Below are 18,332 nucleotides of genomic sequence, written 5' to 3' on the forward strand. Positions count from 1 at the left end.
TCAATAACCAGCCATAATGCTAAGAGGCTACACATGATTGGCTCAGGGGAAGCCTGTTAGAATGGTGCTGGTGTCAACAAAGTTAAATCAGAAATTCTGTCAATGTCAAGGTTAACTGAAGAAGAATCTCACTGAGGTCTCTGTGTTTCTTTGCTAACTTGGTAAGGGTTGAGAGCCACCTATAAACGAGATTCCCTGCAAGTACTGAGGATGAGATGAAAGGATGGTGTTTCTCTCATGAGGCCACCATAGATGAAGAGATGGGGACACAGTGACAGCAGTGTGGTTTGGAAGTCTCCAAGGGCTATGCATGGAGAAGAGAGACAACCCAATGTAGGAGGAGAGGCAGGTGGGGGGTGAAGTCAATATTGAGAGGTGGGGGTGTGCTCAGGGAAATCTCCTGAGAGGGCACTTGCCAAATCTGATTCTTAAAGGAAGACTAAGAACTGGGTGGGTAAACAAGGACTCTGAAGAGGAAATCTGGCATTCTTCCTGGCTCCTCTCTAGCAGCACAGCTCAGGTCTGGTACATCTTGTCCTGTTTCTTGGGGCTCCTGGTTCTGAATTCCTCCTACTGTTAGAAACATTTGTTGGGGCATCTTCTTGGGGACTATGCTAAGCCCTGAGTCAGAACCACCCTCTGGAACTTCAAAGGCAAACCCACCATTCCACCCAAGAAGACATCACCATGCTGAAAAGGTAGCTCCCATGGACTCTTCCAGCCTTTTCATTTCCTCATGTTGAACATTCCTGGCTTGCTTCCTGGGTCCTTCTGCCATGACTGCCCCATCCCCCACAGGTGCCTTGCTCATGCTGGTTTCTCAATATCTAGAAACATCCTTCAGATGCTTCCCTGGTTGTTTATCACACTTTGTGTGAAGCCTAGTGGCCCTGGTAGGGACCATCCTCTTAGCTTTGTGAGGCTCTGTTGCTTCTGAGTGTTGCCAAGTTGCTTTCTGAACAGTGGATTCATTCATGCACCTGCTCTGCTCCAACTGACTGTTACATCTACTCAGGAGTAACTATAAAACATCATAACTTAATGCACACAAATATTAAAACTCAAAATATTTCATTATTAAAATGAAAAGATTCTTTCAAAACCAATCAACTTGGAAGTACCATCACCAGGCAGAAAAAAACCAACAAAATTTTGGGAAAAAGCAATTGTTAAGAAAGGTTTATGGTGCTGGAGAGATGGCTCAGTGGTTAAGAGTGTTGGCTGCTCTTCTAGAGGACCCAGGTTTGATTCCCAGCAGCTCACAACTGATCAACTTAGCATCTGCACAAAACAGCTTCATCCCATACAGTTGAGCAAAGAAGACCTCTCAGAAGGGTGGGCATATTTCATGCAGATGACATCTGAAAAACTGGTAGCAATTTGTCACATTCTCAAAGAATTACATGGATAATATTAGAGCGAGTCACACATGGTTCAGTGAGAATTTGAGAACCTTTCAAAATCATATTGTTCTAACAAGATTAAATGTAAAAATATCCCTAAATCAAATCAGTCTAAAGATCAAATTATTAGCAGTTTTGATTCCTTAAATTCCCTTCTTGTCTTTGCTCCCTGCATGTAACATCTGCCATAGTCCTAACCTTAGCAGTGCCTTTACATCGAGCTTAGGGACCTGGCAGCATACGAGCATTTCTCTCTGTCTTTCCAGCCATCATTTGTATTGTTATACAAACTCCACCACACTGCTGAGCCACAGTTGACTCAACAACTCTCTGCTGCTCCACAGTAGTATTAGTCAGAGAACCCAAAGTCTCTGGAGGAAAATCTATAAAAGAGGACACTGCTTGCTGGCCATAATCAACAATGTGAAGACCTTATTAGACAAACTATTCGCAAGGTTTTAAAGTCAACACTTACCTCCTGTGTCCAGAATTGTTGGCACTTAGAATCTGATGGTTAATTGGATACTCTGGTTAAGTAACATTCAGAAGATACATTGTATTTTAAAATAGTTTAAAGACCATATAGTATAAACATTAACATTATGAATTGCTGTGGATAGCGCTATGTGTAAATAAAATCCTGATTGGCCAGTAGCCAGGCAGGAAATATAGGTGGGACAAGCAGAGAAGAGAATTCTGGGAACAGGAAGGCTGAGGCAGGGAGAGCTGCCAGCCGCCGCCATGACAAGCAAGATGTAAGGTACTAGTAAGCCAGGAGCCACGTGGCAAAGTATAGATGAATAGAAATGGGCTGAATATAAGAGTAAGAGCTAGACAATGGTAGGACTGAGCTAATGGCCAAGCAGTTTAAATAATATATGCGTCTGTGTGTTCATTTTATAAGTGGGCTACCGGACTGCTGGGGCTTAGTGGGACCTGGAGAAAAGCTCTCCAGCTACAATGAACAATAGACATTTTATTTCAAAATAATGCCCACTCACATGGCAAGTCCCTGGCTTCGTTGGCATGACCAGTTCATTACTGTATTGCTATCATTACAGTCATAAAAAATAAAAATAAAAAAATCTCTATGAGTCCTGAGATATACCCTTCTATTGATAGTAGGAAGCAAACAAAACTGTAATTTTTTCATCTCCATTGTAGAAAGAATATATATGCATACATCTAGCCAGCAAATATATAGTAGCCACCTACTATGGGCCAACTATTGTTCTAGGTTAAATGGATGAGTAAGATAAGGCCCCTGCTCATGATAATGGAAAGACAGACAAAAGTCATTTAACAAAAGCCATGCATGGTTCAGATGGTGATGATGAGGAATATGAAATACATAAAGAAATACAACATCACAGGTAACAAGTGAAGAGTGCTCCAAAGAGGTGTCTCCAAGGATGTGCATCTAAATGGGGAACTGGAAGATGTACATGTATGTGGGGAAGGTCTGAACTTGGTCAGTGAGTGGGCAAAAGCCAGGTCACTGCCGCTGCCATGGGCCTTGACTCCATGGTAGGAGCCATGCTGTATTCTAATAGCTGGGGAATGGAACAATGTAGAAGCGATTGATTTACCTAACAGCTGCAGAGTCCCACTCTGGCTGCTCTATAGAAGATCAGGAAGATGGAGACCAAACTGAGAGCAAGTGAGGAGACCCTCCGGTAAACTGTAGATTTCTCCAGAGGCTTTTTGCAAGACCACCCCACTATTTGGCTCCTGGATACACAGCTGTTTACTGCAACCTGAGTGTTCAACTCCAACTGACACAGTGTGTGGATTTACAAAGTCCATTTCACTTACATGTGTAGCTCATTTCAGAATTTTTGACACACCTGCCATTTTTCTTCCCCCACTTCTGGCTCTGTACATGAAGTTATTCTGACTTACCAGATTTTAGTGGGAGGAAATGGTTAAAATGAATCGCCCTAATCTTGGCGCATCATTCAAACACAGAAAGTGCTAAGAGAGCAGCCCTGCCTTTCTAATGTTAGGGACTGCCGTGCCCACTCCTCTTCTTTTTCAAGCTTCCCTGGTCTTTTTTTGTGATTAATTTTAGTAACTGGAGAATGACTTGTTTAAGAACAAATGAGTCATGGTACAGTTTAATATCTAGAAACCTAAAATCACCCTCCTCCACAGAGAATACCATTTCCAAGTATGAAACTCTCATGTTTTAAACATTTAGATTCCATGTTAACTCGAGGAAGCGTCTTGCTTTACAGCAGAGACGCAGAGACGGGAGGGGGGGGGGACACAACCGGGGCCTAGAAACTGCAGAAGGAGTGGGGAGCCAACTGCCTTCTGAAAGGGGTTCATCTTAGGCATGTTTTATGACATGCAAAAACATCTCACCCAGAGGAAATAGTTATAGCAAGTGTTTCAAAATGTATATCAAATGAATTTCTCTTGACCAGAAAACAGGAGCAATAGCACAGATTGTAGACGCAAGCAGTTAGGTATGGGCAGGAATTCAGGACAGAAGGAATGACCGACAGGAAAAGAACCAAACACTGTCCATCCCTCACCTCTTGAACCTGAATCATTGCAAACCTTTCCAGATAAACAGCTGTGTAACCAGCCATAACTTCAAAGCCTATCAATCAAGAATCTCCAGTAGGTCTGAGGGTATGGCTCAGTAGTGGAGCATTCTTTATGTGCATCAAGAGGCCTTGAGTTTCTTCCCCAGCATCCTTGCATCCTATACAGCTGACAAAATGAGAATTGTCTTCAATAGGTTGTTTTCCAAATTGACATTGAAAAGAAAAGTGTACTCACTTGAAAAATTCCAGTTACTTAGTTCAACAGGGACTTTGCATTACTCTGTGGAGGCTTAATATTTAAGCACTCAGAAGTCCCTAACAAGAAAACCAAAAGCCTGTTTCCTCAAAAAGATAAAAAGCAAAACAACAACAAAAGGAGATTTTTACTTCCTAAACTTTACTTCCTAAAGACCGTGCCTTACAATCTGGGAAGACAATACTGATTCTGAGAGACCCCCTGAAAACATTTTACACATTATTTCTGGAAATCCAGGTGCTTACTTTCAATTTACTTTTGGGACCAGAAACCTCAATCCTTTCTCCTATTTATTTGGATTTTAAGAGTTTAAGTAATATTCTAATTAATTTTGTATGATTTTTTCGTTCAAGTTTTATTTTAGTTGCTGGTAGCAAGCTCTTGTGAACTTTACAAATAACAGACACAACTCACCATCTCTACTCTTTTGTACTTTAGTCTCTTTTGAGTGGATAGCTAGTTCTAACTTTTAAAAATAACTCTCACTTGTCAATACATGCAGGTTTGATGCACATTAGCCTTGTGTCTTAAAATCTCAATGAAATATATAAGAGCCTTGTGTACATTTTCATCTTTATATCTGAATCAGCTTAGGTAAAAATATATATATATATATATATATATATATACATACATACATACATATATGAGTGTATGAGCAATATATATGTGTGTGTATATATATAAAAATCACATATATATGAATAAAGTGTCTGACAGTTTAATGATATTTGCAAGTACTTAATATAAATTTCACATCTATATATTAGCTTTTTATATTCTTTAAGATTTTTTTTCATTATTTTGAGAATTTCATACATGGAGAGGAGATAGTCATATTTCATTGTATACATATAGGAAATTCTTACTCTTTCAACAAACAGTGGTAATCTAGGTTTGAGAAATACAGGAATGAATATAATTTGGGGGGAAGAAAGCATGGTCTACAGACAAAGTAGGTCTTCTGTGATAAATGGTTACATGACTGGCCCCTATGACTCACCCTTTCCAAGATGTAGAGCCTTGTGTATTCCTCTTTTGTGATGGTCAATTTTCTTTGTCACTTTTACTGGGCCATTGAGTACCCAGATATTTTGGTCACACATTATTCTGGATGTTTCTTTGAGGGTTTTGAGGTGGCGGGGGGTGAGAGCAATAGTTAGGCTGAGGAAAGTAGTTTGCTGTGATGACTAGCTTTAACTGCCAACCTCACACTGTCTGAAACACCTAGGAAGGGAGTTTCCAGGAGGAATTACTTAGACTAGGCTGGCTTGTGGGCATGTCTGGGGGTGGCTAGGATATCTTGATTATGTTAATTAGGGTAAGAAGACCCACCCACTGAGGGTAGCACCATTCCTTGTCCAGGTGGAGAGAGCAAGCTGAGTTCTACCATGCAGGCATCTCCTCATTGTCCTTTGCCCTGAACTGTGGATGGAAACACTGTGACTAGAGGCTTCCAGTTCCTGCTAAGTTGAATTCCCTACAACAAACAGTAACCTGCAATTGTGGGCCACACAAATCATCTTCCCCTTCAGTAAACCCCTTCTCCCTTAAGTTGCTGTTTTCAGGGTATTCTGTGGCAGCAACAGGAAGTGAAACTAAGAAACTCTATACCAGGGTGAGCCCAACCTAGTCCCTTAAGTCCCAAGAAGAACAAAAGACTGACTGTCCCCTGAGTAAGCCAGACAGCTTCCTGCCCTCAGCTCCCCGGCTCTCAAGCTTACCATTTAGATTAGGTGGGACTGACTGACATCATCAGCTCTTCTGGGTCTCAGGCCACAAATACAGGACTGGGGCAGGGCAGGCAATCTGCCTTCCTGTATCTCCAGGTTGCCCAATCACTTTGCAAATCTTGGGACTAAGCCCCTGAGCCTATGTATTATGTATCTATTCCTTACAGAAACCCTCTTTACACCCATACATCAATAGATGTACCCCATTGAATATATTTCTCTGGAGGGCCCTGACTTGTATCCTATGTAAGAACTCAGGCTTTGGGGTTAGATCAAACCCAGAAACACATGCCTTTGTGTCCTCTGAGGCCTGGACTCTTGTAAGACTGTCTCTACTACATAAGCCACCTGTGTTACCGTCCTGGTGCCTCTAAGACAAAAAAGAACAAGGGCTCTGGTTAACACAGCCGAGCCACTGGAATTACACTGTGCTGCTCCATATCGACACTCGGGAGGGGTTAATCAGCTGTGGCATGGCTGGGTTCACATATTTTGTTTCCTTTTAAAATTCTTTTCATTCTCATTTGTTCTTTTTGCAGGAAATGGGGGTGGGAGAGAATGTGCCATGGTCCTTGTGTGGAGGACAGAGGGCAATTTTCAGCCTTTGGTCCTCTCTTTCCTCAGTGTGGGTTACAGAGATCAAACTCAAATCATCAAGCTTGGTGGCAAATGCCTTTACCTGCTGAGCCATCTATCTGTCAGACAGCCCTCTTTTTAATTTTTTTTTTTTTTTTTTTTTTTTTTAAGTAACTACCATCCCACTGGGTGGAAATATGCAAGATGATGTGGAGGAGAACCAGCTCAGAGACCGGGAGACCAACTCTAAGGACACAAGGCCTACACTAAGGTGATGAGGAGGAGAGCGGTGAGGAAAGAAAGGGACACCAGGACAAGGCTGAGGGATCTGCCGCTGGAGACACCGATGCATGGATAAAATGACAGGAGCAAGCTCTGGTGTGAAGAGTAGAGTGCACTCCAGAACGAGGTCAATAAGGAGAGTGATGTCCACATCGGCATGGCATCCTAGACTTGGGGGCCTCAAACACTCGCCACATCAATCATATCTGGGAACTCTATATCTGGGACTGTATCAGGGCTGGTGGCAAGGTTCATAAGGACCACAACATTTTTGGTGCTGGGTTTTCCTCATTGTAATGTCATTCTAATTAAAAAAAGTATGTTGAGGGACATATTGGATTATGAAAATGAATATACTGAGTGAGAAACATAATTCAAACAATAGACCCTCCCACTACCCATCTCTTGCTAATCTAGCCTCCATGTGGAGTTTACTCCCAACTTCTGGCACCACATAATATAGATGGCAGTGAGGGCATGCTTCCCACCAGCTCTGTCTCTCTGAGCCTCTACTAAAGGCGGAAACAACTCTTGCAAGTGAGTTCATTTGACTATTTTGGGTCTTTGATCCCTTTGTAAATAAGTGAGTGCTACAGTGAAGATAATCATAGGTCCTCAGCAAGCCCCTCCCTTTCCTAAGCCCCAGGATATGTGCTCCTCTGTCCACAGTCTTCTTGGCTCTATTGATGGAAAACTCCCTAAGCAGTGAAAACATCCAGGGTGAGGAAGGTACTGGCTAATTGAATGGGATCATTAGTTAAGTTTATTAAAAAGGTGACTCATTAGAATCCAGGAATAAGCCTCTGGCATGAGCCAAAAGCTCTGGGCTAGCTTTTAGCTAAGGGTAAAGCCACATGAAACATCTTTCCAGAAACTCAGTGCCCTGAAAAACCCTTCTCTCTACCCTTTGAAGAACCCAGAGCAAGCTGCCGTAGATTCTTACCCAGTCCCAGAGCCCTCCCTGCATGCCTGCTAGGCACATTGCTGAACTCCCTTATGGGTGAGTTTCCTGTTAATATCATTTCCAATTTCTCTTGCCATTTTAAGATATCTCATAGTCACCCTGACCCCAGACTCAGCCCCCAAGCATGGAATGACTGACTGAAAATTGCCTCTCTGTTTGCCTTGGTTGTGCAATCTAATGGTACCAGAAGACAGAGGACAGGGTTGGAAGTGGAAAGATCCAGCTCAAAGCTTAGAGCTCCATGTACCACTCCTGGGCTGGAGTAAGGACTTCATCACCCCTGAGTCTTGGTTTTTATATTCCTACAGTGGGAAAACTGATAGAAGCCGCTCACAGCTGTGTGCTATCCACTGAAGGAATAATAATAATGCTCATGCATATGCATGACTTCACTAAGAATAAGCTGTTGGAAGACAAAGGCCATGTTTTTTAAACATCTGCATCCTATAACACCTGCCACATTGAAACTGCTCAAGAAACATGTGATGATTATGTAACATGAGCAAAAGGGGGGAAAAAAGCCATGAACTACTTAAGGCGTTACATGTCAGGTGATACTATGAACACACCAACATTCCTGCAATGTGTCATCCAGCCCTGGGTCATCAGTGGCTGCCTCATCAGACACTGCCTCCAAATACACGGCTCAGGCCCGGACAGTCTCACTGCTGGTATGCCATAAATTCCCTGAAAGGAATCCATCACACCAACTTTGGAATCAAACCAGCCCCAAGATGCTGCTCAGGTCCACTTTCTTTTCCTTTGTTTTTGAAAACTGAACTGCAAGATGGCTTTCTGTGGTTACTGTGAAAAGTGGGGAAGCCCATCGGGTTTGTCACACCCTTGGCTTAACCTGTCACTATACTCACTCCCGCACTGAGTCTCCCCTGCGGCTGAAAACACTCAGGTAACCCAAGGCCTGACAACCGAGTACAAATCAGGACATCAGAACCTCACCAAATGGTTCTCCTTGGCTTAGCAAATACTTCCCAAGTGCCCACTCCACTCAGGGCCAGGACCTGGGCAGAAAACTCAATTTTTGAAAAGACACAGACTTTCCCAGAGAATTTATGTGTAAACATAACCACTAAGAAATCCCACCACTTTGTTTATTATTTATTTGAGAAGGTCTCATTCTATTAGCTAAATTGGTACTTGTTATGAGGACCAGGGTGACCTTGAACTTGGACAGTCCTCCTGCCTCTCTGTCCAAGTTCCTGGGATGACAGAGACCTAAAACCACTGGGTTAAGTGAGAAAGCCCCAGGATATCTACCTAGGAAACATGGCTTCAGGTGGCTGGTTAAAAATTAAGTGATATATTTGTAGTTACACCACACACTCTTCTAGTTAATCAACTATAGACCCAGGGACAGACACACTATTTGTTTCTCTTCTCACTGGGTTAGGGAGACAGATGCCTCCAGAGACCCTGCAGCTCATAAGGCCTAGAATGAAGACGGGCATCTTTTAGGCCATTTTAAATTTGCAACTAAATTAATGTAGTTCAGAGACAAACAGAGGTCCCTCCTCATGCAGGACGTACTTCTGTTACTGTGAATCTGGTGCATAAGAGAATCCGCCCACTGAAGAGCAGAATTAGCAGTGGGGTTCTGGTGTTGGGTTTGTTTCCCTGAAATAACTTCCTTTTTGGGTTTCCCAGGGCATTATGGTGAGGGGGAAGGGCACCAGTGGGTGGGCACAAAGGGGGCTCTCTCGGGGGCTCATCCAGGGACATCCTACCGGGGCATGCAGAATAGCATGGGTCTTTCTTATGTGCTTACTGTAGTTCCTCTTGGAATGCATGTCACATGTCACATGAGCTCTGGTGCTGTAGCTCTTTGCCCATGAGGCAGGAGATGTGGCCCAGTATGCAGAGCATGAAAATATTGTCCACTTATTTTTGAAAGAAACATTATAAAGGCAAAGAAAAACAATATGTCTTCACATGTTGCCAACTCCATGAATCCTCCCTATTGTCCCAATAAAGGCACATCACTCCTTTCCCCAACTCATTTGCTCTGTGTTTCTTCCCGAGTGGCAGTTATCCTTCAAAGTCTTATGGCCCCACTGCCGACTGTCTGGCTTATCTTTGAAGTTGGAAGACAATCCCACTTTCAGAGGGGAGGGACTCTCCACTTTCGTATGCTTCACAAGGCCACTGCTCTTAGTAACAATGGAATGGCGTTCTGGGCCAAAACCAACTTTAAAGATTACCAAGCTCCACGTTGCCATTTATAAATAAGAAAACCAAGGTCTAGGGAGGATCTCAACAGCATGGGCAGCCAGGACTGAGGCCTGGGGGACTTTACACAGTGCTGTTGTATCTGGACCTTATACTTATCTCACTTTTCCTTATAAGCCCAGGAATAACAATTCTTAAAATGTGATAGAGTGAAATGAGCGTTTCTAAAAAAAAAAAAAAAAAAATCTTATTTATATCTATATTAAATGAAAAAATACATTTTGGAAAAAAATGATAGGATCCACTAATTCAATTTGTCTCTAGATATACTTTAAATGCTTTTGTTTTGTCTTAAATGCATCTTTGAAATGTGAAATCTTAAACAATACAGCAGTCTTTTGTGATGATATACTATGTACCCTAATAAAGCTTGCCTGAGGATCAGAGGACAGAGCCAGCCACTAAATTAGACGCAGGGGTCAGGCAGTGGTGGCACACACCTTTAATCCTATCATTCGGGGAGGCAGAGATCCATCTGGATCTCTGTGAGTTCAAGGCCACAGTGGAAACAGAACTAGGCAATGATGGCACACACATTTAATCCCAGTACTGGGAAGCACACAAGCCTTTAATCCCAGGAAGTGTCTTGGCAGAGAAAGGTATATAAGGTGTGAGGAAACAGGAGCTCACTCTCTTTAGGCTGAGGATTTCGTAGAGGTAAGAACTAGTGGCTGGCTGCTCTGCTTCTCTGATCTTTCAGCGTTCACTCTGATATCCAGCTCTGGGTTTTTTATTAAAAGACCATCCATCTAAGATTCAAACAACAGTATTTTGTTCTTGGGATGATTTCCAAGACATAGGAGTGAACTCACAGTCCCAGTAAAGCAAGGAGACTCCAGCTCCTAGTCAGAGTCAGTCGAGCCTCTGCTGGGACCCCACCTCCGCCCCGCCTCAGTTTGCACACCAGCTTCCCTCTCTGCTTCAGAGTGCCAACAGACACTGTTTTCAGCATCTTTGATGGGATTTCACAGATACTGAGGTGTACTCATTCTGGGCAAGTCATGGTGAATATTCACAGGTTAGTTCACTTCTTCCTTGGGTGCCCTTCCAGACATACTAGCAAGCATTAACAGGCTTCTGAGGCTTCCTGTAAGCATGTTGGCTGACTCCCAGGTGAGGTATAGCCATGACCCAGGAAACCATTTGAATCCTGTTCAGCGCTGTTCAAATACAAAGAGCATAAGCTAGAACGTGAACAGTTTCCCCAGACAAAATATGCTGCTGGTAATAATGCTCAAGGCCCATCCAAACAGCACAGCTAAGCTCATCAAATACCAGGCAAGAATATTCCCTCCAGATACTGGGGAGGCCTTCTTATAGACACCATCCACCACTACATGATCAAATACACCTACACCCAATTACAGAGTGAACAATTCAGAGTACAGATGCAATAAATGGGGCTTTTTAGTATTTGTGTTCTTTATAAATGGCATATAAGAATGTATTTTTTTCCACCCAACTCCACAGATTTGAAGGCTTGGTTGGGGAAGGCTGTACATGACAGTGTTGAGAGCTATACTGTTGAGGATTGAGACTGTCTTGACTCTTTGAAAGGGCTTCACAGCTTTGCTCTCACTTAAGACAGAGAGATAAAATAGAAAGCAAAAAATAATTGAAAAGTGCTTATATTAATATATATCTACATAAACACATTAATATAAGCACATACATACCTAGTTTTCACACATATGTACATGTATACCGGCAGGCTGGAATGCACCACTTCCCCTCTGGCAGAGTGGGCTTTGTGAACAGGCATAACTGAAGTTTACTAGAGATAATCTGAGAATAGGAAAGCACTACAGACACAGGGACAGAGAGCTTGGGAGCTACACTGGTAGATATAATCTTAAGAAGTTAGAGGAAGAAGTCTGGAGATCAGTGGGCCACAGGACCCCTCATAACCCTTGCTACCCACCTGACCTCCTCGTGTTCACAACAAGGGAAAGAACCCTGTCAGACAATGGGGTTTGTGGCACTGCAGACAGAACAGCTCTCCCGGTTCCTCCCCAGAGCAAAGTCACATTCACTGTCCCTGACAGCCAAAGCAAAGTGAGGCTCTATTTCCTCTCCACCAGTCTGTCCCCGACCACCTCTGAAGTTGGTGGGGGAAGACAAAAAGTTATTTCTATACAAGGACTACTTTTTAAAAATGTGCTTGGCTGTCCCATAAAATCTTGGGTGCAGCGGTGGTGGGCAGAACCCTGGCTGCATTCTGAGGCTGCATGTCTAGAACTCCCAGGCTGACCTTTCCAGCACAGACTGGGAACAGCACTCCCAGTTCTCTGGGCCATGTACCCCAACATCAACACTTTGTAGCTGGTGACTCCTTGCTCTGAAAAACCCACAGCCCAGACGTGTGTTCTTTAGAAGCCTTTTTTGCTCTTTTCTCCTTTACTTGGGGTGAGGGGTGGGTTGCTATTAGACTCTAGGAAATGCTTGCCTCTTTCTCCCTCTATGCTTTGAGCAAGTGCCAGGTAATGTAACATTCCTCCTTCAGAGCAGGTGAGAGGCTGAGAAACTGGCTTGAGGAATCTTCAAGGGTCCTTCCATTGAACCCTGAATCCCTTGATTCCTCTGATATACCAAACACTAATGCAGACTTTCAACTATGGTGACTCCTTGAGCCTGGAAAAGCAAGCAACTCTGTTCAGAACTTGGAGCCCTCTTCCACAGGCTGCTGCCCTTGGGACTGCTGATGAGTTCATCAGGGCTTTTCTATGCCTGCCTTCTTGAAGATGGCAGGGCAGGTCCAATATCTGTAGATTTTTACAGGTTTTATGACTTCTCTGCCTCCCTGGGAGTTGAGCTCATTAGAGGCATTAGCAAGCAGCGTAGAAACAGCTCACCCTAACCCTTCCCCATACAACGAACAAAGTCTCCATTCAAATTTTAAATTTTTCCAAGGGGAAAAATGCTTGAAGCAGCTTTGCTCATAAATTTAACTTGATTTTCCTCCATCCTTCCATTCTTGCAACTGGCATCTCCCTTTGGCACTATTGTAAGTATTTGATCAGAATTGCCAATACATACTACCAACCTATTCCACTGACAGCACACCCTCCCATCTATTGGCCCCGCTCTTCTTCCCTTCAGGACTTACTCTCCAAAGGAGCCAACCACAAACCCATTAGACGCCCAACAAACAGCACACAATGGTACCCAGGTCATTTATGCCTTTCTCCAATATGACTCCATCTCCTCACTATAAAACAAGATTAATCCAGATCAATCTTTAATACCCTTTCAGCCCTGTAATTCTGTGAATTTGAAACTTACTCAGAAAAGCATATGGGCTGGATATATGGCTTAGTGGGTAAAATGTTAGCCATATAAGCATGTGGACCTGAGTTTGGATCCCCAGAACCTATGCAAAAGTTGGGCACAGTAGGCATGCCCCTGAAGTCCCAGTGCTGAGGTGTACTAGAGGGCAGAGACATGGATTTCTGGAGCTCACTGCCAGCCAGTCTAGCCAAACCAGCCAATTATTCAGGGCCATTATATATCCAGAATGCTTTTCCAGTGCTGGTGCAGTTCAGTGTAACCATCTTGTGACTTTCTAAGACTTCTGCAGACTTTTACAACCACCACCATAAACACAAAGGGATGATACTTCACATGACCTGGCTGCAGAAAGCCCTAATCAAGTGTCTCTGAGCTCCAAAGAGCAGAAGTAGACATTCTTGGAAGTGCGTACACAATCCTCTGTGAATCAGACAGGCGGGGCTAGCTGAGTCCTTATATCTTTTTATACCCCGTGAACCGTTTTTTCTTTATTATATTGAAAAAAGTCCCCTCTTAACATCACCTCTAAGGATGTGGAGCCCCGTGCCTGCGGTGGGTCAGCACACACAGCGGCACAGGAGCAGAACTTAGCTGGACATTGGACTACGTTTGTCACTTCAGTCCCCACCGAGCAGCTCTTTACAGAAGCTTCTCTGCCTGGGTCTGGGCGCCAGGATCAGGGGTGACCATATGACACTCAGCCAAACAGGAAAGCATTCTGAGTGTGGAAAGACTACTGAACACTAGTGTGCATCAATTGATCTGGGATCTAAGCTAAGGCTTCCCCATGAAAACTGTGGGGAACTGTGCATTGCCTGTTTGTGAGCAATACCACGAATTATAGTCTCCACAACCCCAAACACGATCACAGAATTGGCCTGCAGACCCTACAGGAAGTGGTTAAAGCATACAAAAGCCCCGCCATCCTCGTCACCTTCCTCCTACTTCTCTGGCTGCTCCTTCTTGGTCTCTCTCCTTGGCTTTCCTCTCACCAATGGGCTGGAGTTCCTTAGAGCTCTGTCCTAGAATCTAGCTCCTTTTAATCTCACTCAACATCCTCTTTCTAGGCCACAGGATCAATTCCTTGGACTTAATTAAACCATGAAATCTTTATCTTCAGGGCACACATGCTTCAGATCTTCACACTTGGTCTCCACACAACTCTCTTCTCAGGATGAGACTTCTCAAGCTCAACACACCCAAACTGAAGCCATGATCTGTTCCCTCTGTACTCTCTCAAGTGCATGTTCTTCCTCCAGTGTCTCCATGGCCCTATAGTGGTACCTCCATCCATCCAAGAATTTGGGTCAGAAACCTGAGACTCATTCTCAGTATCTCCATCTCCCTGACCTCATAAAGACCAAGGACTACTTATTTGGTTCCCAAGTAATTCTTGAATGTGTTTCCTCTGCCTCTCTCCATTGCTTCTAACTCCACCAAACTACCGTCTCAGGGATCTAGAGAACAGGTGCTTCTCCAGCCTTTGATGCCTTCTTCCCATGTTCCAGCAGGAGACTGACCACTCTCACCAAACACATCTCCAAAGAGGAGGCCAGAGCAAACTGCATCACATACTTTATAGCGTTACATCACTTGCTTAAAATTTTCCTTGGGCTCCCATTGCTTCTGAGATTGTATTCCAAATCCTTACCAAGAGACCTGATGCTCATCTTTCTCCAGCTCTCACAGATCAAGCTCCTTCCTACTCTCCACCTGCTATTTCCCCTTATCTGAAACAATTCCTTCAAAAGCCCCATAGATCTCAACACACACACACACACACACACACACACACACACACACACACACACACTCACTCACTCTCACTCCCTTTTGGCTGTTTCCTGCCCACTGTTGAAGCTCAGTTTAAATTCCATTTCATTAAGGAAGTCTTCCATGAGCACCTGTGCTATTTAAGGATACCTATTCAGTATACAAGTGTCTCATTTTTATCAGTGACTTTTCAATGTCCACTTTTGTGGGAAGTGGATTAAATCTTGAATGAACATGTATACTGTTGACATGAACATGGCCATGTCAAGAACCTTAATGTCTCAGGCCCGTGGAAAGGGCAACACTTTCTCTGGGTGAAGCCCAGAAGCATGGCAAAGCTTTTCTCTGGTCCAAGTGTATACAAAAGACTGAACATTATATACAAACGCTAGCAACCACAGGTTCCTCCTCCAGGATGACTGCAATCCGAGATTGTTCCCCTATAGAGATCTCCCATGGAGACCAGCATTGTGGAAGGTAGCCAGGAGGGAGAAAGCCCAGGTCCAATCAAAACCATAGCATTTTCAGTGACAGGTCATCTAGTTCTGATGGGCAGCCAAGAGCAGTGGCAGTAGCCTGTATTGTTTCAGGGGGATTCAGGTGTCTCCCTGACAAAGCACTCATTGGAAGGTAGCCTCCCTCTGGCATTAGGACTTTCACTTAATAATCTATCTTCTGGGGATAGTTTTATCCACCCATGAGGGGAACCTCTGTACACAGTCTTATTGTTTAACTTACTTTTTAATTAATTTGTAAAGCTATCAGATTTCCTTATGGCTTTTTTATACATCCTCAGTTGGGATGACCCTCCTCTGCCTACCCCTTTTTCAGTTTAAACATTATTTTTTTCATGTGACACCAAGTTTCTTTCCACCTAATGCATTTTAGACACCGGTACTTCATTTTCTCCTGGCTCTCAATGTCTTCTGCTAGTCTTGTATTTTGGTAAGAGAAGATGAAATTGACATGCTCAATAGAAACAGAGAAAATCAGGACATAAATAAGTGAAATAAAATTACTGGACATCTCAGAGATTGTGGTCAGTGAAACAGCAGCCCACAGGATCCCTTCACTGGAGACGTTTATGATGCACAATGAAAATGTAGCATTGATCTCCCAGTCAGTGCAAACCCAGGCAGTTTGTTAAAATGCTCAGGACAAATTGCTGACTGTCTTAGTAATGCACAGACTTTTAAGGATAAACTGAAAGGTGTTCAATGTATCCATACAGTTGTTTCTATAAATTTGGTGGATTAATCTACATGGTCACGCACAGTGGAAACATACAAGCTAATGATTTTCCTCTGAGGATATCTTAGAAATAGTGCAGAGCTCAGAAGGATGATGGACATGTTCATTACTACAAGACAAAGTGAGAGAAAACTGAGATGTCTTTTTAATACTAGCATGTTCCAGAACAACACTTGTGCAGGCAATACAAAATGAACAACTTCAGACATTCGCATTAACATCCAATGACAGTTTCCCAATTACTTACATCAGTGTCGGGCCCCTTGTCTGCACCCGGACAAGAGAAAGTGACAAACTCATGGCACCTCTTGTGAACCACAAAACAGCAAACTGATGAGAGAAAAGAAAAGGGAGTTAGACGGGTCTAGGTGTGATATCCCAAACGGTGAGGGTCACTTCTGCTTCAGTGCAGACATTTCATCCAAAAATCAACGATAATACCATAAAATGCTAAGGAAAACTAATCAATGCCCCTCAACTCTAAAGCTGAGGGGTAGGAGATCCTAAGCTTGTGAGATACTTTCTCAAGGTAAAACCTAGGATTATAAATTTAACATATTGTGTACCATCTTATACTTCTACACATATACAGAGACACATGCATACACATGTATACATGTACATATGAATAGAAACATTATACTCTGTAGGTTAAATAAAAATAACTATAAAAGTTATATATAACTATATATAACACAGAAGTATGAGTTAGAAGACCCAGGTTTGATTCCAAGCACTCATGTGTCAGTTCATAAACCATTTGTGATTCCAATTCTAAAGGATCCCACACTCTTTTGGCCTCCATGGGTATTACACACATGTGGTGCACAGATATACATGCAGGCAAAACACTGATATACATAAAATAAAATCCTTTTTTTTTTAAAAAAAAAGATATTAACTCAATCCATAGAAAGCACCCCTTAGAAAAAAATTGGAATATAATCTAACACGTTTTTGTAACTGTCTGTGACAGATGCTGTCCCCAAGGTAGAAGAGCATTTGTAAATCTAGCAAAATTATTAAGAGACATTTCTAAGTCCAGTAATGATTTCATAACTAACCCTGAAGATGAATCAATAAAATGATGTGTTATAAATGAATAAATAATCCCTAAGTGGTCTTTGTGGGTGGTGTAATGTGGAGGATACAAAAGCGATCTCTTTAGTCTTTTCTTCAGAGCTTGGAGTGGAGCTCACCAAGCACCCTTTACTGTGGTACTGCTTCAAACAACAAAATGAAAATGCTAAAGAAACAATATGCTGCCTAAAGTACTGAGGAAGTCACAAGGTTTTACTACACCTTATGGTTTGCATGTACACACAGATCCAATCTGGCTGCAATCCTAGTGATCCATGGGGAAGGGACCCTGGAAGGTGATTGAGAAATGAAAATTTGTCCCTTGAAGGTAAGTCTTACACCTTTAGAAAAGGACAAGTTCAAGGCTAGATGAAATGGCTCAGAAGATAAAGGAGCTTGCTTCAAAACCTGATAGGCTCGGTTAGACCCAGGAGACCCATCTGGCAGAAGAACTCCAGCAGGTTGTCCTCTTACATCCAGATGCATACTGTGGTGTGAGCATGCATGCCCACATACATGCATACATACACAAGACATAAGGAAACACAATAAGAAGGGCAAGGTCATGCCTCCCTTTCACCCTCCCTCAGGTGGATCATTGTTTTTCTTCCCTCTACAGGAAATAGCCCAAAAGTGCTTGCCAGCAGAGCACCGAGATTTTGGGCTTTCAGTATCTGGAGCTGTGAGAAAATAAATGTGTTATTTATAAACTACCCAGCCTGTGGTGTTTTGTTACAGCGGCAGAAAGGAACTGACATACCGTGCAGGGAAGGCTAGAGCCTCCCGATTCCTGGCTCATGCACTATTTTCTTCCTGCACAATGACAGCACAACCTCCTGCATTTGTGTTAGTAGTTGAAGGAGATGGAAGGGGGTGAGTCATTTCAGTGGGTGAAACAGGACTGCAGGTTTGCTGAGAGCTGGACCC

The 18,332-nt window shown here is 43.1% G+C and overlaps 1 protein-coding gene across 1 annotated transcript in view; it reads right to left on the reverse strand.

Annotated features, from left to right (window-relative positions):
* Prkca (protein kinase C alpha) overlaps positions 1 to 18,332 on the reverse strand; it is a 399,183-nt gene that overhangs the window by 224,757 nt on the left and 156,094 nt on the right. Inside the window, exon 3 of the mRNA XM_036194969.1 lies at positions 16,573 to 16,655. Coding sequence (XP_036050862.1) covers positions 16,573 to 16,655 — 83 coding nt within the window. The remainder of the gene's footprint in view (positions 1 to 16,572; positions 16,656 to 18,332) is intronic.

The sequence above is a fragment of the Onychomys torridus genome, chromosome 8 (assembly GCF_903995425.1).
Source record: "Onychomys torridus chromosome 8, mOncTor1.1, whole genome shotgun sequence".
Taxonomy (NCBI): Eukaryota; Metazoa; Chordata; class Mammalia; order Rodentia; family Cricetidae; genus Onychomys; species Onychomys torridus.